This window comes from Oncorhynchus keta, chromosome 5 (genome assembly GCF_023373465.1).
Source record: "Oncorhynchus keta strain PuntledgeMale-10-30-2019 chromosome 5, Oket_V2, whole genome shotgun sequence".
In the NCBI taxonomy this organism is placed as follows: Eukaryota; Metazoa; Chordata; class Actinopteri; order Salmoniformes; family Salmonidae; genus Oncorhynchus; species Oncorhynchus keta.
In genome coordinates this window covers 8,366,996-8,394,753 of record NC_068425.1, presented here as the reverse complement: position 1 = coordinate 8,394,753, position 27,758 = coordinate 8,366,996, and the positions used below count along the sequence as shown (strand labels likewise).

General features: G+C 40.8%; 4 protein-coding genes across 5 annotated transcripts in view; all 4 read left to right on the top strand.

Annotated features, from left to right (window-relative positions):
- The first annotated feature begins 8 nt into the window (after positions 1-8).
- Positions 9-6,594, top strand: LOC118370464 (homeobox protein Hox-B9a-like). The gene is made up of 2 exons (XM_035755471.2): positions 9-669; positions 3,846-6,594. Exons 1-2 carry the CDS (start codon positions 156-158, stop codon positions 4,079-4,081), a joined length of 750 nt encoding a protein of 249 aa, XP_035611364.2. The 5' UTR covers positions 9-155; the 3' UTR covers positions 4,082-6,594.
- A 5,718-nt stretch (positions 6,595-12,312) lies between these two features.
- Positions 12,313-14,947, top strand: LOC118370466 (homeobox protein Hox-B8a). Its single transcript, XM_035755473.2, has 2 exons — positions 12,313-13,156; positions 13,879-14,947. The coding sequence occupies exons 1-2, from the start codon at positions 12,733-12,735 to the stop codon at positions 14,190-14,192; spliced, it is 738 nt and encodes a 245-aa protein (XP_035611366.1). The 5' UTR covers positions 12,313-12,732; the 3' UTR covers positions 14,193-14,947.
- A 514-nt stretch (positions 14,948-15,461) lies between these two features.
- On the top strand, positions 15,462-21,191 carry LOC118370463 (homeobox protein Hox-B7a). Its single transcript, XM_035755470.2, has 2 exons — positions 15,462-16,509; positions 20,307-21,191. The coding sequence occupies exons 1-2, from the start codon at positions 16,098-16,100 to the stop codon at positions 20,564-20,566; spliced, it is 672 nt and encodes a 223-aa protein (XP_035611363.1). The 5' UTR covers positions 15,462-16,097; the 3' UTR covers positions 20,567-21,191.
- Positions 21,192-23,119: 1,928 nt separating this feature from the next.
- LOC118384429 (homeobox protein Hox-B3a-like) overlaps positions 23,120-27,758 on the top strand; it is a 56,539-nt gene continuing 51,900 nt past the window's right edge. For both annotated transcript variants that reach the window (XM_052518636.1, XM_052518635.1), the window contains exon 1: positions 23,120-23,737. The gene's annotated coding sequence lies outside the window, so the exon portion shown is untranslated. The remainder of the gene's footprint in view (positions 23,738-27,758) is intronic.

Here is a 27,758-nt window from a genome sequence, read left to right as displayed (position 1 = left end):
AAAGTCTGACCAATCATTTCGCTCCGAGCGCACAGCCCCAGCAACCCAGCTCTACTTTGTTCGTGCGCTCGTTGAAGGGGAGTCGCGTAAAAAAAACGACTTCTGTCCTTACATGTTTTGAATTCAATGAACCGTGTTTTGTATAATGTCCGAGAATGTCAATTTCTGGAACTCTGAGCAACTATTATGTGGACTCTATAATAAGTCACGAGAGCGAAGATCCGACTTCAGCCAGGTTTTCCAATGTACAGTATTCCAACTCCAGGCAACCGGGGGGACATGGCGAGCATCCCGAATTCCCCTCTTGTAGCTTCCAGCCTAAACCTCCAGTTTTTAGCTCGTCGTGGAGCCCTTTCAGCCCCCATGCCTCCAATGGCTTACCAGCGGTTTACCATCCATACATCCCGACTCAGCCCGTGCCTTCCACCGACACCCGATACATACGCACTTGGCTCGACTGCGCTCCGCGCTCGGAGTCCCTCCCCGGGCAGGGACAGGTCAAGATGGAGCCGCTACTGGGACACCTCGGGGAACCCCCCAAAATCGGTGGACACGAGTACATTTTGGAATCCTCTTCGGCAAGAGAGATGAATTCCAGCCAGGGCTCCGGATTCGAGGACAATAAGGATATTTGTGAAGTTAGCGAAGACAAAGACGGGCCAGATCAAAGTAAGTTATAAAACGAGGAAGTGAACAGTCTGTAAAGCTTTTAATGCGGCCATAAAACAGGAACAAAGAGATTGCGAGTCATAGAGGCTCACTACCAAATCTGGTTCCCGTAGTGTGCGTCTAATTTACTATGTATGTTTACGTTCGAATTATTATCATACATTTATACATACATCTAGTCAAGGTATGGATGATACTCTGTTTTGGATTAGTGCGACATTTCACGTGCGCGATTTTCTGCGCTGACCTGCCTTAGTTTTGGGGACCAACTGGTAGTGAATATAATTTTACTGCAGCCCTTTTCACACTGAGTTGTGTAAGTTTTGGCACACAGCCTCTGAGAACAGGTTCTCTGCGCTCAATTGCACTTTAGTGCCGTTCATTTTCTCAGCAGCTTGTTTTAATCCAGTAATAACTGAACAACACCTCAAGAAAAACGTCCCTGTATTGAACTATGTGCCAAGAGTCTATCCAATGCAGAACTCTAGTCAATATTTGAGTGTAAATATCCTCTCTAAGGGGAAACGTGTCTTTATTTCATTCACGTCTGATGGCAGTAGTCTATTTATAGACCTTTAATGTCGTTTAGAAGGTGGAGTGTGGGGGATTGGGCTATATGTTCGTTTCTTCAATTATTATTTTGGCAAAGAAACCGCATTGACGACATTTTCTGGAAAGCAAGTTTTATTGATGCCTTTGGGACTGTTGAGTGGGCAAGAGTTTCTCTTTGACACCAGAAAAAGAATCTGAAACATTTTCCAAGTGAGACTCTCAGTTGTTTTGTTTTTTTACTAGCAGACTCATTTGTCTGAGCTATATGACATTATGTGGAGGATGTCGGTCACTACTCTCAGTTGACTCACTGTTCTAGCCATGCCTATGGTTGCCTTGACAGAATAAAAATAATTTTCTGTCCTTTACCAACACTGCCTCATAAGATCAGGCTGGCTATTAATCAAGCCTGGAGCCGAGCCGGAGTAGAAACCTATTTATGTGTGCTACTCTGCAAAGTCTTGTTGAAATAGGCTGTGCGTGCTCGCCCGGTAACGTTTTGGTGCACCGGGAAACAGAGATATAGGCTGAGGCATAACCTTAATTGGATGGGTCAAGGTTCTGACTGATGGTCATTTTCGAGTAGCATGGACTGAAGGTGGAGACGAACATTGCTTTTAATCCACAAAATGGGTTCATGGATGGTGCGCAACAGAATTCCCCTTTGTGTTGTCCTGGGCGGCATTCCAGAATAAACTACGTGCAAAGGCAATGAAGTTGGGAATTACACGTCCCTCTTTGTGCTAGCAGCGGCTCGTGAGTGAAAAAAGTTATTGCCCCAGAAGTTTATTAAGTTATAAGACCAGCCAACATCACTATTAATTGTTGTATGTTGGCTCCCTGGGACAGTTCGGGAAAAAAATATATAAAATACGATGCAACCTTATCGTAGAGAAATTCAATAACGAATCTCTCTTGGCATATACGAAAGGTCAATTTCTCAGACTATTAAGGTAAAATTGCAAAGAGACATGGTGGTATTATAACGGTCTGTAGCCATTTTGTTTTTCCATTCCAACATTCGTCACAAATCAGACCCCCACCCCATGATTATCCAGCGACAATACCCTCTTAAACTTGCATTGTTGCAGATCATGTCTTTGAGCTGTCTCATAAGTATTTAGATGGCACTCCTCTATCTCCAACGTGTCCGCCGGCAACGGATAGGTTTACAGGGTTATCAATCATCCCCGGGGGGTTATTTCCTTTCATGATAAAAATAGGATTTCATCATACGATTTAGGATATTGGAGACCGTTGATGTGGTATTAAAGTGCGTTTCTAGGGGCATGGGCCGATTGGATTTCCCTACATTGGTTACATGTATGTAGCCTAGGAGAAATGGCCAACGGCTTCAATGAGCCCAGATTTGTTTTTATCTGTAGAAATGCCCAGATCCATACGCGTTATGGAATAGCACTGGATGGTTTGTCATGCAGTGACAGGAAAAGCCCTGTCTTTGCACGGGATGAATGACACTAGGTGATTATGTACTTGGGGAATGCGAAGCACCACTTTGCGTGTCACAAAGCCCACTTCTACCTCTAGTGCCCCGAAACAGGTATTGGTGTCCACTTGCAGATGCAATCGTTCCAATGCCATGCCTGGGAGATTTATATCCCCACTGCCTTTTGAGTAATCACGGTATTCTCAGTTTAAGCTTTTCAAGGCCATTTGAATGCCAAGGTAGCCAGCCCAACATGCAGGCTCTACACAGTGATGTTATACCAAAAGCAACTGAGAAGAAATGTAGATGGGCCTACATGAAAATACATGGCATGCATTCCCGAGAAAGCCACCAGAGAGGAGAGGCGTCTCCACGGAGACAGCAAGAAATATTTCCCCTGGAACATTTCCCATAAAAAGGAGATCATCCACTTTCCAAAGCAACCGCATTTGAGGGGGACTGCATTTTTGTTTGGGTTAGCCTCTGTTGCTCACTATACGTCTCTCATAGTTCGAATGCTTTTGGCTCTGTTGGGGGAGGATCGCTTCTCCTCATGAGGATGCTGTGCTTTCTTCCCTAATTGCATTCGGCTGAGGCCTGCTAACCAAGCTGAAGGGTGGAGTGCATTGCAATGATTGGAGGTTTTCACCATAGTTTACGAGATAACATCACATTCCAAGTGTTCCATCCACGTAGAGTGCACTTCTCACAAACAGAGTGATTTTCAAGATCTAGTAGGGTGAGGAACACGAGGACCTTTTCCATTCTCTTTGTGTTTCCCCATGTATGATATTGTTACGGTAACGTGAAAAGACACCTTGCGGTCCAGGAAGTACTTTCATGGTAAACATGTACAGTGAAGGAACTGCCTCTCCTCTAAAGCCATTTACAAGACCCACAAAGGTCACCTTCGGCCTGAGGGGAGGTGAGGAACTACTTTCCTCTCTTCTCTTCTCTGCTCCATTACATTACCGAACACTGTTCCATTTGGAGCAATATGATACTTGGCTTTTGATATCACTTTAACTCAATTATGTATAGCATTGGCATGGAAATCTGGTTATTACGCAAGCATGTTTGTATTTAGTTATGTTATTAGGCTTGCTAGTCTCGGGCCTATTCTGGTCTGTGTTTGTTTGCCATTTACTAAAGGTGTCTGTCTGACTTTCCCTTGCAGATGACCCCTCTGCCAACTGGTTGCATGCCCGTTCTTCCAGGAAGAAGCGGTGCCCTTACACGAAATACCAAACCCTCGAGCTCGAGAAAGAGTTCCTCTTCAACATGTACCTCACCCGGGACAGAAGGCATGAGGTAGCACGCTCGCTGAACTTGACCGAGAGACAAGTCAAAATATGGTTCCAAAACCGACGGATGAAAATGAAGAAAATGAATAAGGACCAACCCAAGGATTAAGAAAAAAAGGGAGTTATATTAAAAACACCACCATCACAAAGAGTCTGCTTTCGCGTGACTTTTTCCTTAAATAGGCATACATGGACTGTCATGGGTAAAGTGGGGGTGCAGGAAGCTTGTTTTTATTATTTTACATATCGATGTGAAAAACACCCTCTGATATTATAGAAGCGCAGACCAGTAGAGCAAACTCTTATGGTCCTTTGTAGCTGAGTTGGTATAGCATGGCGCTTGTGACGCCAGGGAAGTGGGTTTGTTTCCCGGGACCACCCCTTACATAAAATGGATACACGCATGACTGTAAGTGCTTTGGATAAAAGCGTCTGCTAAATAGCATATATTACATTATATAGTAGAAAGGAGGGTGGATTCACGCGGCTCTTTCTCAAGCACTACTTTTAGCACTTATTTATTGCTTTACGCATGACACCAACGCTTCATCAGGAGAGGCATGGAGGTGCTGAAACGTCGGTTCCGTGTGGTCATTAATACATAAGAGAAACGGTTGTAGTTAAAGGGAGTGTGCGACCTGCATTTATTCTTATCTTTTAGTTTTTTCGCCGCTCCATTCCTCTCTTCAGCTCCATAGATGCGCCGGACATAACTGGTCTTTCACGAAAAATACATTATTTTATTATTCGAGCAGCAGTTCCCCCAACTCAGTCGCCCCAATTATGTTATATTGTAAATCGATTAATAAGCTAGTGTAAGGGGTTGGCCTATTATTATTATTATTAGTGTATTATTTATAATTCCTTGTAGAGTCACATCCCCCAGAGCCCCTTTGACTGGCTCGTATTTAGTAAAATATCAGGGTTCCATGTATTTGTTGTAATCCCTTTAAATACTAACTCAACAGGTATGTGCACACTCTTATATGTATCTCTTTTTTCTACATGTGCATCATTTTACCTTCAAGTTCCTTGTGCGTAAAAGTGCGTAATAACCTAATAAGGGTTTCATATGGAAAGGTCTATGGCATAGCTCTCCAACCCTGTTCCTGGAGAGGTACTTTCCTGTAGGTTTTCACTCCAACTCCAGTTGTAACTAACCTGATTCAGCTTATCAACCTGCTAAATATTAGAATCGGGTACGGTAGATGAGGGTTGGGGTGAAAAGCTACAGGACAGTAGCTCTCCAGGAACAGGGTTGGAGAACCCTGGTCTATGGGGTATTTATCCTTTAACATTTCCTTGCGGCCAATGTTACTATTTCGTTGAGTAATTGCTAAAAATATAACTTAAAGAGTTTAAGCCGCTACTGAGAGTAAATATTTTAGACTACTTTGATGTGGAAATTAATCAGGAATACGTGTTTTCGGGTAGATAGCGCGACATGGTATATTTCCTTGAACCATCATATACAACATGCTAGTTCACATTCAATATGGAACCTTGTTCGTGATTGGGATTAAGCCTAGTTTTATATAGTTCGGTCTGCCAATATAAGGTCAGCAGACCCATTGGCCTGTAGCCAACTTGCATTCATCTAATGACTGTGCATTCTAACAGTGGAACGTTTTTAAACATTTACGTGGAAATGAAAGGGCCTTCAATAACCCGCCCGTTTACACTCTCTCTCGTTTTGATATATGCCATAAAAAGATTTACTCATATGCGCTTAAATACAGGATATAACATCCGTCGAAGAAAAACAAGCCTACATTGTCTAAGAATAAAAATGTTTACATTGTTAGCGCATGCCTAATATCATACTGAAATGTAATTTATTTCTTTACGTTTGTGTGTTTTGAAAATGAAATCTATTTGAAGAAAAGCAGTTTTTGGATGGTAATATTTCTAATTGATTGTAAATAGACCTAGGTGAATAACCTCGATTGTTTTAATTGGAATGAGTTGCATATGTTAAAAATGGGTGTTTTGGGAAATGACATCGGAGTTGAATGAGCAGAAGTCATTTTTCCAGTTTTAGATATTGTTTACATGTTCTTGTCCAGAATGTATTGAGCGTTAATTGATTTAACCGTGTTGTCGATACAATAAGGAATGATGTACTTATTTGGTGTACATGTATTTTTGTTTGTTTGTTTGTGGGAGTACTTACAAACATCCTGGGAAACTCTTATGATGCATTTTCAGTGAGATATGAAATGGGTGGCGTTTCTGGAGTCGCGCGCATGGCTGTCCTTCATTCTGAATATTAAGGAGCATTAGACCCTATTCTCTCCATGCGCTCGAGCCTCGCAGATTTCATTATAGAGGCCTTCAGGTCATCTCAGTTGGACTCTTCATTTTTACATTTACATTACATTTAAGTCATTTAGCAGACGCTCTTATCCAGAGCGACTTACAAAGTAACAACAACGCTGTAAGCACCGACTCCAGAAATTACTAACCCCCTCTCAGTCTTTTTTTTATATCACATTAATCTCTTGTGTCTCTCATGTAAATTGTATTCAGTCCTGTGTTGTTTATCTGTGAGATAGCACTGCTGATGTTGGATTCGTATTAAAAAATAGTTTACATTAGAACAATGTCTCGGCACTTTTTTACTGCTATTGATAACGTCATGGAATTGATATGCGATTAAAATGAAAATAAAGCAATTGTATTTATGATAGCCAATTCATTTTAGACAGTGAGAAGGTCTCGAGAGTGCGCAACATAGGGTGCATATGCGCCTTCTCTGCGTGTGAGTGAGAACAAAACAAGTTTGAGCCTTTTCATATTTCCCAAATTCATTTCATCTTTTAGGAGGAGCATGTGTTCAAAATATGTCTCGTGCGCCGGAGCATTTGTCTTGAATTGTACTTGAAGGAAAGGAGTCAATTTGGCCAAGTGTACACATGGTTCCCTGAAGAAGATAGCCCGAGACCCTAGCATCCATTAAGATGACCCTATGGCAATGTTTATCTTGAAGTCTTCATCTCATACGTTTATGAAAATTAAAAGTTTTGGTTATGTGTATTTAAAACGTGCCACTCTGGGTAGAACCCGAGAAGGAGTTAAGGAAGGACATGGAATGAAACACATCGGCTGTGCTGTATTGTGCGTGGAAAATACTAATCATGAGGCCTGTGACACACGACTAGTGAGGTAGGTTATGATTCTGAGGCCCATGTTACCTTTTTTCCAAAGATGAACTGAAGAAATGAAGAAAACTGTATGATTTTTGAATGCGTCTTTCCAAAATATGGCACGCCCAGCAAATGCCCAACCCTTTGCATAACGAGTCCATGCATTATATTGAACTAAAAAGCAGTCTGTCTATTCATGAACTTGGATTAAATAGTTCTATAGACATTGCGCATATTTTGGTACAGTGTGGTGCATAATGATTCAATTCATACCCTATATCCTTCTGTAACATCCTATAATAAACTATTATGCCAAATGTTTCATTGATTTATTTTCAGAAATGGAAAATAACTACATGGGCGTATAACTCTGGAAACGGAATATAGGCTACATGAGGTTGAATGCACAATAACATTGTTGGGTGTTATTCTCTGAATCCCTGCAGCCTGTAGTAATTAAAATATATCTTGAAGTTCGGGCCAACCAGAACTACTGGCTTGCAGATGTGCAACTGAGACATTGAAGTTTTTTGCGTCGCCAAGCATATGTGAATAAAAGGCCTATTTCTTCTTAAGTAGGCTAGGGGGTCAGTATTGGTTATTACGGTTCTGTACCACCCAATCCTGGGCCTGTTATGGTATTTTTCAAGAGGAAACAAACAGCAAAGAGGATATGGGCTTTCGTTTGGGGAGGAGGAGATGGGGAAGCCGACTGTCATAAAAGAGAGAAAGAAAATTCAATGCGGTGTGCCGCAATAAAATAATATGACTGCAATAAAACTTTATAGGGTATACATTTCTGAAGGTTAAGAACTAAACGGCTGTAAAGCAAACACCGGGAGAATGAAAAGTTTCAAGTCCTCCTTAATAACTGTTTCGAGGTGTCGTGGGGTAGGCCTAAACCACGTTCTAGACTGGGGATTTACGTTGTTCCATTGCGTTTTGTCGTTTATTGTTTGCTGCGTTTGTTGTTTACGGATTCCACTAGGAGTGGGGGGGCTTGCGTGGCCAGGTCTGGACTTCCAGATGAACCGCCGGAGTCCAGTGTTCTCGCAGCCTCCCTTTGTTTCACTTCCGAGCGCATCCTGGCCGCCCTACAGCAGTGCCATAAAACGCCACAAAAAGATTCTGGCGAGACGTCTGACATAGGGGAACTTTAATCTGTATACAACCTCGCGCCCAGGCTAGGCTGGCCATTTTGTGGCAGAACTTTACATTGTTAGGTCATGGAATAGGTTATAATAGGTGGTCAGAGTGCAGCTCTCTTACTTTTCAAAGCTCTGTTTTCCCATGTTCTCAGTTTGTAATTCTGTTGTATGACAGTATGATCAGATTTTGCAGACATTCATTGAGTAGAAAGGCAAACTCCTGGATAGAGTACATAAAATGTATCATGGCAATTTTATCATATGCCAGATTGTCATACCAAATCTGAAATAACTATGATTGTTGCAACCTCTTTTTGACAATCATTACCACTCGTCACTATTTGCTACCACTACGAGGCCTACAATTAGCCTAGCTCTACGACACTTTTCAAAGAAAATACCAGAATTATAGGCTACAATTAGGCCAAACAATAATAACCAGAGATGAACGAATAGTAATAAGTAAAATGTATACTAACTATACTGTCTCTAAATTGATTTGGCATTTAAATCTCTGCAAGCTACACTTCTCAAATATGTGCATAGTCAATGAATGTTTCTATACATACAGATTTGTATTGTGATCAAGTTTTTTTTAAATGTTTTTTTTTTGGTTTACAGGTGAAACAAAAAAACAAAAACCAACAGAAATGACATAAATGCCCACCCCTCCGCTTCCAACCCACAGGACCTGCTTACATAAGTACACATATTAAAAATCATGACTTTATACTGCCAAGTGTTGTAGTCCATAAGTTAATATTCTCTACTTTTGCACCATGTAGTCGAGAGATCATATGAACAAATGTTCCAGGAGTACCCTGGGGGCAGAGAATACAGACAGGGGTTGACTTTGTCTTCATCTGGAAAGATTTTTTGGAGTCGCATAACTCATATAACTCATATGGGCTCATATGGGCTAAATATGGGCTAAATGAATATTATATTGTGTCTAAATTGCTTTGACTTCTCAATCACGGCAAGCTTGACTTCCCAAATATGTGCGTAGTCAATGAGTGTTTCTATTCACATTGTTGATTATGTTTTTCCATCAACTTAGTTAAAAGTATGGAAATGATCATTTCCTAGCATGAGCTTGAGTCAATGTTCTTAAAATAAATGTTCGGATAATTCTTATTTTCGAATATGGTTGAAGCATAATTTACCCTCGTGTTTACACGTCATTCGTTTTAGAAATAATGAATAACCTCACTTGCCATATGATTACAAAGTTACATAAATATTTTAACATTTTCGTGTTTTTATTTTTTTTCCTTACAGCATCTCAAATGATATGTTTAATTTGTTGTCTGCATATTATCAAATGCAAGTTATGCTTTCTACTAGGTAGATAGCTCATAGTGTAACAACTAAATGAAACAAATATGTGTTCTATTATTTTCCACAATATGTAGGCCCATGTACGGCAGCTAATTATTTCTTACAAAAATACGTATATAGGCTACATATAGATATTCGTCAATTAACAATTAAATAGACCTACATAATGACCCATTTTTAGCAATATTAATTCATCTATACGGCATTAAGCCTGTGTATAGACTAACATGTCTTCAGACTGTCTTCAGACTCAACCAGAGGAACAGCCCTTGTAGCCTATTGTTTTTTTGTTTTTTTTTCGAAATAAGGCCTATACTTTCACTGTTTAGTTGTGAAATACCTTCATTATGTGGGTGTATGTGTCGTGTTTTATAGAATCATAAACTGGTAATAATCTGAAATCCCTGCGGCACACCTAAAAACGGCCTCTTGATGGCGATGTTGGTCCACGAAAGGAAGCCACCACTGTGTTGTCCGCCTATCCGGAAGTCCTTAGAAAACTCAGACATGCCACTTACACCACCTAAACGTGGGCCAAGAGAGCCTCTTGAAGAGATTTTGAATGGCGGCAAGAAGATTAATATAGGCCTATATGTTTCTCCTATATTATGGTAAGATTTCAAATAAAGGCCTATGTATTTGGATAGTGAAATAGAAGCGCATTGACAATGATTTTAACTATTTGCTTGCTTCTTCAGAAATGTTATTAGCCTAGAAATAATTTATTTGCCCTAAAGCACTTATATAGAGGGCACAGCTCTTCTGATAAGATTATATAGCCTACTAATTTTAAATAATTTATCTTCTGTTGGTTTAAAGTTGTTGTCCATGACTTTGGGAATAATTATTCAAATCAACCGAATGTTGTGAAGGTTTTTATGATTTATTCTTATTCGACTGCAATATGTTAAACTTTGTAGTACTACTATTATATTCATTATTTTTGATCGAAAAACGCTGTTCATATTGATGTTTTTCATAATGTAACGAAATATGGAAATAAGAGACTCGTGCTGTAAATCGTCATACTAGATGTAAAATGCCGCAACTCTACATTGGTAACGCTTTAGCGCTGTGAAATATCTTTGAATTTACATTAGAACCCTCTGATATGTAAAGGATAACAGTTCATTCAGTGTAGCTAATTTGAAAGTTCGTTATAATTCTAATATATAGCTAATTGGTTTGGGTTAGAACCTTTATTAGAATTGCAGGACACTCCTTAACGTAACCTATCATGAATGCACATGCTATACAATATGAACATGGCAGACAAATTGTCCTACTGTAAATTGGACATTCACATGACATATATTTTATAGTTTTCCAAATACACGGTAAAAAAGGGTAGTCCTCATTCAGTCATTCAGGTCTCCTTTGTCAATAATATGTTTTAAAAATGGCAACGGTTACATTTGACAGTAGCCTAGCAGGGCCAATACTTGCATACGCACACTAGGAATAAAATAATGCACATAAAATAGATATTTTCTCACTTCATTTCAACAATCCTGAACATATAGGCCTGTATCTTACATAATATCGGAAAACTGCATAACGCAAGAATAACAAAAAGTTACAATTCGTTTGGCTCCTACACTACAATGTAAGTCATATATCGGCTAATATAGCCTAACTAAGAAATGTTATCATAATCTTCATTTTCTAGGCTAGTTGTCCTAATACTATAACTCTGAATAAATGCTTGAAGAGACTCCTCCTTGGCTTCATTTAGTAAATGCAAACTCCGCTCAGCCTATTTCTTAAACCAATCACGTAGGTCTATATTCTCTTTAAAACTGATTTTAAAACTGATTTTAGTCCCAATCCTAACAATATTTTCGTTTTTATGAGGTCATTAACGAACACAACCTTTCCACAAATTGTCCCCTCGTTAGTTATTCCAGAAAATACGTCTAGGGGTTAAAATATCAGCTTCTATAATGACAGTCCGTATGGAAAACACAACTAAAATGACAATGAAATACTTGAATATTTCTGTATCGGTGAAATTGCTCCAAGTGAAGCATTTATGGCTTTGGTCGTGGAACCTCATAAAATCCTAACAGCTTTTTTGATGCTAGGTGTAAACAACAAACAGCCTCAGCGTTTATTGCATTTTATAGTTTGTTAAACCATTTACAACCACTTTCTCCATTATACCACGAGTGGCGCGCCTTCCAGACATCACATCTTTATGAATATCATATTTATAAAAATACGATAATCAAAATGTTAAATCTGACTACCTCATTTGTTCTCAACAAGCCTCAGACGCTGGTGCCGAGGCTTTGACAAGTTGTTTTAGAACTGCAATTACATTTATAGGACTTATTAAAACTGATACCAATTACATCGTGTACTTTCACAATTTGCCAGGGCGACCCTGACATTTTCGAAAAAGAGGAACCCACCTCGTTACAATTTAGAAATGAATGAGTAGGCTATATGTGCATCCCTTTAGGTTGACCATTACCCAGCCTACATGCTAAAAATCAATCTCTTTAAGAGAGGTTTTTAGAGTGGGTACGTTGGGGTGGGGGGTGCTCTGTATTTGATCTGATGCGAAGCGGCAGATTTCTCATTAACTTACCCGCTTGAATATATTAATGCGCATATTCTCCCCTCCTCTCTCCCTCGACCCCCCTCTCTTTCCCTTAGTCCCTTGCTCCCTCTCCGTCTCTCTCCCTTTCTCTTTTTCTCCCTTTTTCATTCTCTCACTCCTTCCATATCAGAAGCCCGCAGAGCAGAGCAGTGTCCGTGTGGGATGCGAGAAGCCAATGAGATGAGGACCCGATAATAGATGCAAATTATCGTGAAAAGACACCGCAAAATATGAAACAACTCATTTGCAGCGGAGTAAATCACAGAAAACTGTTTGTGAACTGGCACCTCATACCGGAATTGTGATGCAGGAGCATTTCAGTGGAGACGATTTTATGGAATCGGCATGATTGTGGCTCCAGCTATTTAGATTGAGTGTATTGAAATACAACATCGGTCCATATATTGCGAACTAGCTCAGGTTCTTTTTTTTTTTTACCCAAGAACTCGTCAATTGCTTTCCTCTCGAGCGCTTGAGTCTTTCTAATCACAAACAACAACAAAACCAACAACAACAAAAGATGAGTTCATATTTTGTCAACTCTCTCTTCTCCAAATACAAGAGTGGAGACTCTTTACGTCCCAATTATTACGAGTGCGGGTTTGCGCAGGACCTTGGGAGTAGACCCACAGTAGTGTATGGACCAGGCACTGGAGCAACTTTCCAACATCCCCCTCAAATCCAGGAATTTTACCACCACGGCGCGTCCACGCTCTCCAGTGCCCCTTACCAACAGAGTCCATGCGCCGTAACATGCCATGGCGAGCCGGGCAACTTCTACGGGTACGACGCTCTCCAGAGGCAAACCCTTTTTGGACCCCAGGACGCGGATTTGGTCCAGTACAACGACTGCAAGCTAGCGGCTGGTGGCATCGGGGACGAGACGGAGAGCACTGAACAGAGCCCCTCTCCAACGCAGTTATTTCCGTGGATGAGACCGCAATGTAAGTCAGAGCTAAAACTGAAACACTGCTTGTGGGTATGCATAAAAAGGGATAAAATGTTAAACCTTACACCATCCGCAAGTAGGGCTGAGGTACATTTCCTGTGTTTAAAAGGAGAGAGACCGTGCTTTTATGGTTTTATGGTGTCCAAAACTTGCGAATCACTTTACAGTTTAATGACCCCGCCATATACAAGAGAGGGGGGAATAGAGAGGAGAGCAAAGCTTTTCTCTCCATGTGCGAGCTGACCGGCAGCTGATTCTCTTACTTCTCACCCCGGTTAAAGTTTTACTACTCGCTTTTACGACTTACAGTGGTCTCTGGGATTATTTCGCTACAAGGTGGCCATTTCCCACAGGTTAGGCGCTTTATAGCTTCACCTAATGCATTGAGTAGCCTATGTGTGGGCGTCGGACATGATTTACTTTGGATTTGACTTCATATCCTATGAATGTGTGGACATTGAACATCCAATCATTTGAATTGTATTGCAGTGCCGATAAGTCACTTCAAGTCAATCTAGGTTTAAATAACCTTGGGGATATAAAAACGAGTGGATTTTATAATTGATAGCTTCACTCTGTAGGCCGAAAGACAATAACAATTGCGTATGGGGATATTGGGGATGGAGATAAGAGAATCGTATTTGTGAACTTGTATAGGCTATTTGTAATGGCTATTTGTATGTGTTCCTCAAACATGTCCCCTCATTTTGCCAACAGCTGCCGGACGAAGGCGAGGCCGACAGACCTACAGCCGTTACCAGACACTGGAGCTAGAGAAAGAGTTCCTATTCAACCCCTACCTGACCCGCAAGCGGCGAATCGAGGTATCGCACGCCCTGGGACTGACCGAGAGACAGGTCAAAATCTGGTTTCAGAACAGGAGGATGAAATGGAAAAAGGAAAACAACAAGGACAAGTTCCCCAGCAGTAAGACAGAGCAGGAAGAGATCGAGAAGGAGAAACGACAGAAGGAGCAGGGCGCGGGGACACACTCGTCCGGGGAAGACTGCGACAAAGCCAAGCAAATGTAAGCTATAGGGAGACTGGGGGGTCAAAATCAGCACCGCGGAAAAGGCAGCGAGAGCGATAAGGAAAGAGGAGCCAGCATGTGGTTTTGTCTCGGAACATGGCAGTCTTTGGCTAATTCAATCGATGGGAAAGTCTCCTGACGGTGACAAAGGACAGGACCATTCACAATGTGGTTGTTGGGAGACAAAACGAAACATTTGAACGGGAAATTAAGCATTTGTACTTTTTATCTAATGTTGGAAAGTATTATTGTGTTAAAAATAGCGTCCTTTCTTTGTGGAACATTTATCGTGAAAAAAAAACATTTTTATTGTTAGAATTTTGACATTAACAATTATCTTGGCAGCTGTATAGTTTTTAAGTTAAATTGTGCAATTTTTACTGTTCTCACTTCAATGTTATGATGACGTAGAGAATAATGAATTCCAACAACATGAAACTGCCTATTTATGCTGTAGGCTATCCTCTTTTTACACTTGTCCTTCCTTAGTTCGTTTTGATTGATGGTATTTTGTTGTCTTCCTTATTTGGGTAAGCATGCGCACAGTGCAAAAAAAATAAAAATGAATAAAAATACAATGGAAATAAAAAAGGATGTCATGTGACCCCTCGTTTAAACAGAATGTGTACTCTAGGCTACTCGTGAATTAGTTTATGGGGACTTGATGATACGCTTTATTGTTCTTCATCACTTTGTTCTATTGTCTAAACCTGGAAACGGCGGAAGACAGAGGACACAATAAAGTTTACAAGCGAGGATCTGTGACATCATTGCTGTTCTCTGCTTAATTTCCTCTCAAGGTGTGAATCCCAATAGCCACCGTCACCACACAGACTGACTCAGCCAATTAGTAATCTCACCCAAAATTACACAAGTGCATCAAAACCTTCACCAAACCAATAACTATTTATGGATACTGGGTGCATACATCTAACCATGTAGGATGACGCATGGTCAGAATTGTGTCGTACATGTTCATGTCCACACAATGTTGACGTAGATAAGGCCGTGGCATGTGGAACCACGCTGTAAAGGCTGGCTAAATCATATGACCCACTTCAGAAGAAAACGTGATGATATTTCACTTCCAATAACAGTCACATTTATGTTGAGTTTTATTGGAGAAGGGAAAGAAAAAAAGGTGCATAAAAGCACCTGTGCGCCAGGTGAATCCTGTCAAACACTGCGATAGGGTGGTAAGTGGCACGAGGCGACTCGAGACAGCTCCTGGCCTCCCAGTTCCGTAAAAGCAAAAGTGCTTGTGTTGTCCAGAGCTTCTCTGTCGTGCTGGAGATGGTTGCTGTCGACAGAGGGATGCTCGAGAGCAGAAATTCTTCCAGAACGGGCCCGAGTGGGCACCACTGGTCCACGGACAAAGTTCAGGCTGCGTGCGCAGAGACCAGGATAACAGACAGAGGAACTTGCTGAGAGATCCCACCGCTGACAAGGATAAGTAAAATCAATATGGAAACAAATGGGTTTATCTTATTTGTGTGGTAGCTAACGAGAAGTCGAGGACATTTTAAGATCTGTTTGTATACATTCATTTGGATATTTGTAAGGATCAGGCCTTTTTATCATTGTGCAACGCGCCGGGTGATTACATCATATATTCTATTGACCATCGACCATCCTTGATTGGAGGTAGGCCTACGGTTCGGCGTACAGTGAATAGACTGAAGTATTTTATTTGTATGGTCAGTGGTGCACTTTTTTTCCACATTAGCTAAGCTTGTAGGAAGCTGTTGTTATTGGATGAGTTTGTATCACATGGCCCTCGTCACGTGGCCCCTGAGGAAAAAGGGGTGATTTTTGGTGTAAATCTAGACTGTAATTCTGTAATATATCACAGTACCTCGTAAAACCGACACTAAAACCTCCCGGCCTACAAATCACCGGTCAAATTATGAGTTCATTGTATTATGCGAACGCTTTGTTTTCTAAATATCAAGCTGCAAGTTCGGTTTTTCCAAGTGGGGTCTTTCCCGAGCAAACTTCTTGCGCCTTTGCGTCCAGTTCACCAGGCGCCAGCAGCTATGTCTCGGGCTCCGGCGGCGCAGGCTTCTCCTCCTCTTCCTCCACACTATCGGGACTGTACAATAACGCAGGGAACATGCCCACCCAAACCCGAAGCATGTATCCCTCTGCATATGGGCTGGGCACCGGCTCTCTGAACATGCACTGCTCCCACTTTGAACACCCCGACCTCTCCATGATTTGCTCCGGTGGTGACCCGTCCAAAGTGTCCAGCTGCGGTAAGGCGGAGCAGAGACAGAACGAGGACAGTTTTCGGATCTACCCCTGGATGAGAAGCTCAGGTACGTGAGCTTAAAATGTATGTTTTCAAAAGAAGAGGAAGGGAGAAAGGAATTGCGCTAAACGGTCTTTAAACAGTGTCGTTGCGAAGTGGCCAGAGCGACTTCCTGAACTATGCTTTACACCACTTTGCCTGCGCAGATCTTTTATTGCTATACGACCTCAATAAAACCATAATTTAAGACATCTGAATATTCATTAGGCGGTATTGTGTTAAAACAGAGAGAGGGGGCGTTGGATTATTTTACTCCGTCCTCGGGTAGAAAGAAATAGCCTATTTAGGCTATTCCATCACTTTCTGTTGTCACTTTCTGTATGATTTCCTGGTCCCTGCCCTGTGTTCACTGGCTTATATTAGTATCGCAGTAATGCCTCTGAATGTTGCAAACACCCTAAATAATACGATGCTAATAGTTGGTTAGCTCTTGGTTTGCGATGTTAGGTTGTGTTGTTTTGTTATAGAAACGCCATTGTCTAACATTCTGAACTGGCTTGTTGAATAGTTTCAGTGGGCCTTACAGCTGCCTACTGCCCACCCAGCAAACAAGTAAATATAGTCTGAGAAAATTATGCTCACAAAATAGCAATTCATGTTACGCCACTGTTAGATCAAGTGTACTGTCAAATAATGTGTGTATGTGTGTGTAGATGTAAGTGGCTGTGTAGCTGTGGTATATGTCTGTGCGCGCGCCTGCCTGTGTTTGTGAGGTGTGCGTTTTACGCACTCAAGGAGGCTGAACAATTACACACCATCAAGGAACAACAACTTTCAGTGCGCGCGGCTCAAGTGAAAAAGTGTCTGACAACTTTTTGTCTAATGATTTTCAGTAACCTCTCAAGGCCTTGGCTACTACTACCACAAACTTCCTATCAGTCAATTGTCAATTTAGTGCTCCCTTCTCTTGTTAGCCTCTGGCGTAAAACGTACAACATCATAAATCGTTTTGAAAATGATACGTCCTCATTAGCAGGGCTTTTGACATTTAGTAGCAGGTATTCGTTGCCACACGTTTTCTCATAAATTTACACTCGTCGTGTAAGTTGGGTGTAAGCTATTTATGTCCTTGTGTGAAATATGCGTACTTGAAAAAAAAATACTCATGGAAGCGTGCTCATGCCTGGCATGGCCTGGCATGTCTGACTCTCTTTGCCAATTGCTAATTGCTAATTTGGTTATAGGAGCCACCAACTGACTTTGAAAACCTAATTTAGATTTTCAAGTGTCATTTAATGAGGCACCTGGTATAAAGAAATATGCTTCATTGGTGTTTGCAATAGCTAAGACTATTCATACACAAATAAATATAACAAATCAAGACATTGCTCAAGTTGACTAGGTAGACAGTGACAGGCAGTCTCTCTCTCTCGTTCTCTCGCTTGCTCTCTCTCTCTCTCTCTCTCTCACACACACACACACACACACACACACACACACACACACACACAGTCTTGTACAGCTAACCTTGTGGGGGGACACAATTCACTCCCATTCAAAATCCTATTTTCCCTAATCCCTAGACCTAAACCTAACCCATACTCTTACCCTAACCCTAATCTTAACCCTAACCTTAACCCCAAAAAACTCACCTTAACCCTAAACCTAACCCTAGCTTCTAACCCTAACCCTAAAACTAACCCTAGCTCCTAACCCATAACATAATTCTAACTTTAACCCTAAACCCCCTAGAAATAGCATTTGACCTCGTGGGGACTAACAAAATGTCCCCAGTTGGTCAACTTTTTGTTTGTTTACTAATCTTGTGAGGACTTCTGCTCCACACAGACACACACACAAACACACACACACATACATAGACACACACAATCTTTCAGAGACTTTCAGTTTTCATGAGACTTGCTAAAAATAAAAAACATCCTGACATGTTCACCGGTGTGGCATGGCCTAACAATGAATTTATATACTTTAATTTAGATGAGTTGTTCAACTAGCCTATATGGGTGTGATGTTTCAGCCTAACAAAGCAAATATTTGGTCTGGAAATACACCCACTTCCCTATAACTTATCCTCAAGCAAATGTCACTTTATAAATAATACCCTTATCAAATATAGTTTATATATAGTAACCCCCCCCACACACACACACTTTCAATGTCTTATACACTGGGACGGGTGTGTAGTAGACTATGCGCGAGCGTACTAGAGTTCCTCTGAGAGCACAATGCTCGCCCTTGTTAAAACTCCTGACAAAACTGCGATTCACGGAGAAGAATTCCAGCCAAGCCGTTTCTCTCTGCTGAAGCACAAATCACTGAGGACACCATAGGAGAGAAAAATATAATCAATATGAACACCCCCCCCCCTCTCTCTCTCTCTTTCCCTCCCTCTCCCCTTCCTCGGCGGGCTCCCCAGACCTCCAAACCTCCTCCTGTCTCATTTCGAGCCAGTTTCACCCAGAATGTGACACGTCGCCAGAGAGGAAATGAGAACCACACCAGTGACCACGTCGTGCAATAAAACCCCACAGTGCAGCAGCTCAGCTCAGACTCCATTAGATGTCTGCCTTGAGCGGAAACGGGAGGAGACCCGTCCCATTCGCATCGTATGCGGAACTTTTGGAAGTAAAACCCCCTGTGTATGTCAACAGGGAGTGATCTAGTTTTGCTCCTCGCTTATATTATATGCCATCGAGGTTTATTCGAGAAGGCCCTACCCTACGCCTCATTACGAGATAGGGGTTCTGTTGTGTGGTGGAGGTTATGTTGTTGAGCACATCAAAACTCCCATTTCTGTTCCAAGGCAATGGAATGTTAGGTATTTTGTGCGAAAGGGAAATGCATGAATACACAGCTGAGCATTTTCAGCTGGATTTTATGGTTTTATAGCCTACTTGTATTTGAATGATACGGAATGATACTGTATATCAGTCCATATAGCATTACAGAGTTATATTAATTGCACCATGAATGTCAATGAAAAGTAAGTGGCGCTAAGTTCGTTTAGATACTTCACAAAATATAATGTATTATGCATATGATGGAATAGGAAACCTATAGATTACCTAAGATGGTAATACTAAGCATGTAAAGGCCTATAGTATCTCATTACAAATATTGCTTATATATTACTTTTCTTTTCTTATTATTTTCATGAAACGTTGCTGGATTTCTGATAAGTGATACTTTTTTACTAGAATTCCGTAACAAAATAACAGTGTGGAGATTACTATCACTTCCGTTCAGGCCTATACATCCGCTTCCCTCTTACTACCCCACGGTTATACCTTCGGGGATTGTAAAACTGTTTACTGTACACTCTTAAAATTAGTAGTGGGAGCAGCTCGTTAAATGTAACTTTGAGGTGTTTATATTTGCTCTGCAAGTCGTGTTTACAACATAGGCCACTACTGAGGTAGCACAACAGATGCACTACATTTGGCCCAGCTAGATTCAGAAATGTAATTATTTCCAAACTATGACAAAGATTTTCCCAGTTGCCTTTTAACCTCTGAGAAGATATTCGAATCATATCATCTTCAGAAATATAACTCAATTGTTGCATTTATTCAGCAAATACCACCACATTTCCGTCCACTGCACTTATGCTTTCCATGCACGTTTATCAAAGCTTTGTTATTTAGTTTTTTTTAAACTAACGACAAGCTATAGCCTATATGCCTACTCTTTCACAAGAACAAAAACAGATTCGATCTAGATAGAGCATTCGAGTTCATTTAATTTTTTACTATTTCAGATTGCTGAGGAAAAAATGAAATATGTTTCCGCTCGATTTCTGTCTGTTCGGTGTTCTCACACAAGCTCTGCCTCTGTTATATACAGGTGCAGACAGGAAGCGAGGTCGACAGACGTACACGCGTTACCAGACGCTGGAGCTTGAGAAGGAGTTCCACTTCAATCGCTACCTGACCCGCCGAAGACGCATAGAGATCGCACACGCGCTGTGTCTGACGGAGAGGCAGATCAAAATCTGGTTCCAGAACCGGAGGATGAAGTGGAAGAAGGAGAACAAGACGCCTGGCCGGAGCTCCCCTGCAGCCGAACCGCCGGGGGGCGAGGAGGACGAGGATGAAGACCAGTAGCGACGGTGAATGGACGGTGAAAAGACTAATGAGCACTACATGAGACTGATATTATATTAAAACCGTAGGGGAAAACCGTGTCCCCCCTATTCTTACACTGAGTTAAACATACAATACTACCTATAAGATTAATGATTAATGATTAATGTAGCCTATAGCCACGTCTTGTTTTGTTAAAAGTACAGTGAAATTGTATAAAGAAAAAAATACTATGATTCTAAGCGATACTAAATAAGCTATTGTTGCTTAAATATTGATTTAGGTAAATATTATCTAGTTCTTTGGCATAGACCGTAATATTGCAAAACTCTGGTTGGGAAAACTAGCCTGTATGCGAGAAAAGGGATCGGCTTTGCAGCAGTTTGGCAACTCTAAGGTCATCCTTGTTGTTATATTTTCATTCTCTGTCATCTTGTGATCTTCTGGATGTATATTTTATGACTTGTTGTAAGGGCTTTTACCCCTATGTCAAATGATTTTACGTATTTTGTTTTTATTCTTGAGATGCTGGCCAACAGTGGACCACGATATGTAGGAATTTGTATAATTTCGTGTTGTGAGGAACTATGTGTTATTCAATTGCACAAGTGTTCTGTCAATAAAGCAAAAGGTAATTAATTACAAATTATTTTAGTTTTTTATTTATCTTGGATTGGTGTGTGCTACATTCCTAAATGCTTAGGCCCTATATGTTTGTAATACATAGGCATATGCGATGGCCTATCGAGGAGGCTTAGGCTATTTGTTGAATCAGAAATAATATTCTTATCGAAGATTAAAAAATAAAAAGACAAACGTTAATATGTATGATGGTTCAATGACTAGGCCTAGGCTACATGTACAGCTGTAGGTGATATTTCTTAAATGAATTTCACCAAATGAGCCTACATTAAGCATTTTGTTTAACAAGACCTGTGAAAGCATAATACTATCCACAATCTTATCCGAATTTTGTCAACTTTTTGTTACGCCCATTATCACATTTGTTGATAGTAGGCTAGCCTTCCACTGACAGACTAGTCTGGTCAAATAAATAAATAGGCCTATTCATTTGTAGGCCTAATAGCAAAGTGTTATAATTTTCATTTAATATTATTTTGAATCTATGTTTATAAAGACAAGGTAGCCTAACCTGTTTAATTTCTAATGCAGCCCAATGTTTAATATTGATAATAATAGGGATACTGGCATTGCTATGAACAGCCTGTCAGTATCATGATTTCGATCCTGTTTAGTTTACTGATGCAAGCGTTTGAATTATTTTTAATATTTAGTTTAGTGGTATATATTTTAGGCTAACCTATGGATGTTATATATACCCGTTTGCCCTGGAATTGTTGGCTATAGTCTCTGCCTTGGTTCTGTGCATACAACACTGACCAAGAGAAGACGTACATTGGGGGTTGTAACTAATGCGTTTATTGCATCAATGAAAGACCGGAAACCACCATAAAAGTAACCAAAAAATCAACAAAATGGGAAACAGGTGCTTACGAAAACGTCTGCTCATGTGCCAAGGATTGCAGACCCTGCAACAATACCCGTCTTCAGAGTTTAGTCTTTCCATTTTCATATTCGTTAATAATCAACCCATTTAATTTGCTTATAGGCAGCATCAATTTGCATCGTTTAGTTATTGTATACTAGATGAAAACGAAACCAGGATGCAAATGCGTTTCATTCTCTTTAGGACCTTCTTAACAAGATATCTTTATGATTTGGGCCTTGGCCACAATGCGGCGATTGTATGCCGCAGTGCGAAACATTTTACGCACGCCTTTTGTAACAAAGATGTTCAGTTGACTATTGATATTTGCACATTTCCATGGTTGTGTTGTTGCACAAGATTCGATTAAACCTTCTTTATCAAAGTATCTCCTATTGGATATTTTGGTCGACTGGAATGCTTTGTTGGTTTAGTTTACACGCATTAAAGTCTGTTTTCAATGCTATATCGCAGCCGTGCAATATTTGTTCTGAAAATGGTTTTGTTCTGAACATGCACCACCAATACACCGTCAATACACAAAGCTGGTCTCATGCAAGCAATATTAATGCGACTAATAACCCTAACATCTGAACAAAGGCCTCGGGAATGCGTCGATAGCCTATAACTAACGTAAATGGCTAACATTGATGTAATTTCAGGATGCAACTATTCAAGGAGATATGCTGGTTCATCATTTTCTCTTGTTGTAAGTAGTTCTTGTTTTTTATACAATTTCATTTTCTTTTACATTTCAACAATACAATGATAATATAACTAAACAGCTGGGAAAAGGTCAATATATAAGCCTAGTCTTGTCCTCCAACGCATTGTGCCAATAGCACACAAAGATATATTTTTTCCAATATCTTTGGAGAAAAGACTAGATATGAAATATCTGAGCAATGTAGTTGTATTAATTTCTTATAAGAGCACAGAAACATCATCACAAGAAACGTTTATGTCTCTCCGATCGGCCTACAAAATCTTTCACGTGAAACACAAGAGAAATCCTCCCTATGCTTTTCCTATTTGAGAGAAAAAAAGATGGCGATGGAGGAACCACTGCTGCTAAAGCAGTCATGAAGAAACGCAATAAATTCTTTGTTGTTTTATGAAAATTTACAACTTTGTGATAGAACTTTATGAGTGCCTGGGTCCTGGGATTGGCCGAGGATGGTCATGTGGATGGGTAACCGTGAACATGAACTTTTTATGATTTCCCAAGTGGTTATATTGCAGCAATCTTTTGGACACCGCACCTTCTGCAGCAACACTGTGCTCCTTCAAGGTTCTAGGCGGTTTAATCGCATGTATGAAATAAAAAAATAACCTTGTCCCGGCGCAGTGTTTACAGAGAAACTGGGAGACCTGCCTCCTCGCCCTGCGCTATGCTAATGTGGCCGACTGTGAATGGAATTTCCGCTGCGATGGAGAGAGTGACTGACTGTGAGAGATCTGGACACAACGGAGGGTCTCGTCTAATTTTTCATACCGGGATGCTTCATTCCTGTTGACTAATGTAAATGAAACGGTATGGAGGCGGCCTGCGACACTGTAAAGCCACAGTGGTGACTTCGCGCGCTAATGGCTGTACGGAGCTGGGGCAACGGGAATGCTGTACCGCGAGCTGTGCGAGACTCGCGGATGCTATCCAAGGACTTAGTGACGGATTATCAACAAAGGTAAACGCGTGCTTGTCTGTCATTACACTCACGCTGTCTCGTTTCACAGAAAGTTTGAAAACAATTATTCAAAACGCAATCATGACTGCTCTCTCCAATGAAAATATTCACATTTTAAGTGTGCATAAACCTTTAGTAAATATTACATTCTATGATGACGTTCTATAAGATGTCGTCACTCGAAAGTGCTTGGAGATGTTTACCTTCTTATGTGTGCATGACGAATTTGCATTTGGCTCGGAGGCATATTAGAGAAATACATATCGATTTCGATATGCTCATTTGTGGCTGGCTGAGGTTGTTTGTGGTATATGGATACCAGTGTCCGGGCTGCGAGGGCGAGGTTTGATGTAGCGGCTCCTATGCAAATAGAATTTCTGATGTACAGTGTTGGGTCACCTCTTAAGTGGAATCCTTAATAAAAAAAACACGGAGCTATACAACATTCCTTCGCTCTCATACGCCTCCCTAAAGCGTGGAAACGCACAAGACGAGGCACACAACATGGCGTTTTGTAGAGATAGCAGATGATCGTTTGAGTTTAGCATTGAGACTGACCGTCTTTTTTCTAAATCCCCCATTAGGCTAGGGCTTGACAAATAGTGGTGTAGCGTATCACTTCCAGATCACCGACACAACGCTTCCAGGTTACTGGACAGTTGGTACGTCTGTGCGGTGTAGAATGTTTTTGTATGTGTCTGCGGGGTGATCTCGCCCACTTTTATTGCTTTATTTCCCCTTTCATTCCCCCTTCTGTGCCATCATCCGGTATTGTTTTTACACGCTAGACCCTTTGGTGTCCATTTGTCGTATCCTCCTCATTAAAAGGTCCCCACACCCACCATAAAGGTTGCTTCCACAGTGCACTTGTTATGATATCTGTTTCATTCCGTCTGTGCCTTAAACCAGACGTAGTCTACTATTTCGTTATTTCAATGTACCACCATACTACAACTACCACAAATAGCCTATACTTGCTTGCCAATCCTCATACAAAGTAATAACATATTATTTTTCCAATGTATAATCAATGGCGGTATTATTATTATTAGTATATAATGCGTAATTGTGTGTGATACTATTCGCTTCTAGCTGTGTATCAAGGGTTTGACAGTCTATCTGCTTATACATCGATCTGCAAGTATATCCATCTGTGTGTGCGTGTGTGTGTGTGTGTGTCTGTCTGTCTGTCTGTCTACAGCTTATCACAATATCTCTAATATCAAAATCTATTTTCTTTATCATCTCACTTCAGTATATGACATCCCAACAAACAAACACAACAATTCCTTATTCATTTTATTCAGTAGCACCGCAAAATACAGACTCAAATCCAAGAAGAAAAGTGACATGAACAAAACAAAGAACCACTGAATGATATGGTATTTAATTACAACATGTTATAATATACATGTACTATGTCATAGCATAGTACATTTGGTATTGTATCACATATTGTCAGCACAATACGCAGCCCACTATAGAAGTGCATCCATGCAGATACAATAACTATCAAAGAAATAAACGGTAGCAGCCTAGTGCATAAACATATATCCTATTCCACTTAACGATTATAGAGACTTTGTTTTGGATTTCATTTCCAAATGTGATAAGCTGACTTGGCAGTCTTGAAGCTTGCAGTAATGCCAGTTGATTTGATCTTGCAGTGACGCAGGTCGCTGTCTGCTGCAGCTCCTTCCTAACTCTTTGGTGCCATCTAGCGTCCATTTTTCCATAATGCCCAACAGCCTCCAATATCAGGGCCTTCTGTCTGGTGCGTGTGCGTGTGCATGTGCATTTATGTGTGTCTCTGTGTTCGAGTGGAATAGTGTACAGTTGAACCCTGCATATTGTGCTCCTATGATTGTGCAGAAATGTGTTTGTCGCTAAGTGCGTGAGCTGTTGACAAACAGCCCACAGATGTGATATTTCCAGTGTTATTGGTCCCTCTTCTGAACTATATTGTGTAACAAAACGGTGAGGCCCTGGCTGGGGCAGGAGATAACAGGAAAGCTGTAATGGGCGGGTTTGGCTCGGTGGCAGTGAAACGTAAAAGAATGCAGAGGTTGTAAATTCTCGAGCTGCTGTTGCCGCGCTTTGATGTGTCTGCGTTTGGGGGAGATTTGTGGCACACATGCAGAAGCCCAAGCCTTAAGGCTCGATTTCGTGCATCCCCCCACTTCTCCCCTTCTAAAAAGCCCTTCACCAAGACGTAAGCGGATGACCGCTCCAAGGTTATTGCATTGTGCAGTGAGTGGAGCGTGTAGTGGCGGCCCCGTGTTAGAGCCAACCTGGATTCACTCACTCAGTGTAACTTTCACTGTTATTACCCGGCTGACTTTAGTTGGTCATTTGGTGTATTAAGTGATGCTCTCCCCAAGAAAGCAACCGTGCTATAAATGCAATCTGGCCCTATTATTTGTGAGGGTCGTGTTGAAGTGGAGACACAGTGAGAGGGGTATGGAGCTGTGGTGGTGGATACAGGGGAGGTGTGTGTGTTGGAACCACACAGGATTTGTCCTTGGTCACTGTTTTCATTTGGTTTAGTGCGGTCGCACACTCAAGGCAGTCATTTGTAAACACCTTTCGTACCGTGTGTGTGTTACATTGAGATGGCTAATTGTTTAGTTTAAATGTCAAATTTAATTTTACAGCTCTGGGATTCGATCTTGCAACCTTTCAGGTTACAAGTCCAACTCTCTAACCACTAGGCTACCCTCCGCCTATCCAATGAACAACATATAATCATTTCCATTTGAAGTGTGTATTTTTACAATATCAGAACACAGAAATGACTAAATATCTATATTTTGACTGACAACCATGATTAAAAGTGACAAAACATGAGAATATTAGCAATACAATGTGTTAGAAGTAATTAGGTCTACAGTAGGCCTATATGAAACTCTATGAGACTAACGCTTTGAAATATTTAATGAGTAACCTGTGTCCAAAGATTTGGCTGAAGGCTGATCAGGTAACCGTCTAGTGACTTCACAAGAATTGAAAGTCCGTGAAGGACTAGTAACTTCACGGACTATCATTAACCAGTACAAGTCATTCACTTGATAGAACACCGTTGCAACACCGCGACTTAAAACCATGCAATGCTGCATGGGCTACGGTAACACTATTTGCTAATATTGATACAATTAGTTTGCTACTATTTGATTATAGTTCTAAACGTTAAACTATGCATTTCCAAGCTAAACATGTGCGGAAAAGCATCGCTATCTACCTCCGTTTAATTCGACATTTCCACACACTGTCATGCATGTAAAGACTTGCAGAATGCCTTGGCCAGAACTGGAGTTTCTTCAGAGTTATCGAGTCGCTGTGTTTGCAATGAAAATGTATAAGACTGGCGAACCCTCGGTTTAATTTCATACAATTGACTAAAAAGTAGAATATTCCAATCACAATAATCACTTTCAATAATCAAAAAGGTTAAAAGTAGGATTACTGTTTATGACAACTGTAGCAGAATGGGGCGGAGAAGTGTCAAAAACAGATGCCTCTTTTCGATAACCGAATGAATTAGGCTACGCACGCGAGTGCGCACTAAACCTGCGAATAGAAGTGCGCACTAAACCTGCGAATAGAAGTCAAATGGCTCTAAATACTTCTGAATTGTTTCATGTGTTATGGATAGGTTAAGTGCACTTATATAATAAGCACTTAAAACAAATTTACAGTGAAGTAAGAGCTAAGCCAGGGACATTTGTTATAACTTCTGCTGCCACCACTTGTTTTCAATTCCAATCGTGTCTGTGAATTTACAAGCCCCCATAAAGTGATAAAACACAAAAACACTTTCCCCACCCCAGTGAAGTAAAACAGCAACTCCAAAACACAAGACACCACAACTCGTTTACAATTTTCTTGTATTTTAATGAAAGGCCTACTACATTATCACCAAGATTACAGATAGGCCTATGAAAATCTACAATCGACAAAATTGGCCTTTTGACATTATACGCAGTTATTAACTTAGCAGAACAAGCAATCGAGATGTTTATTC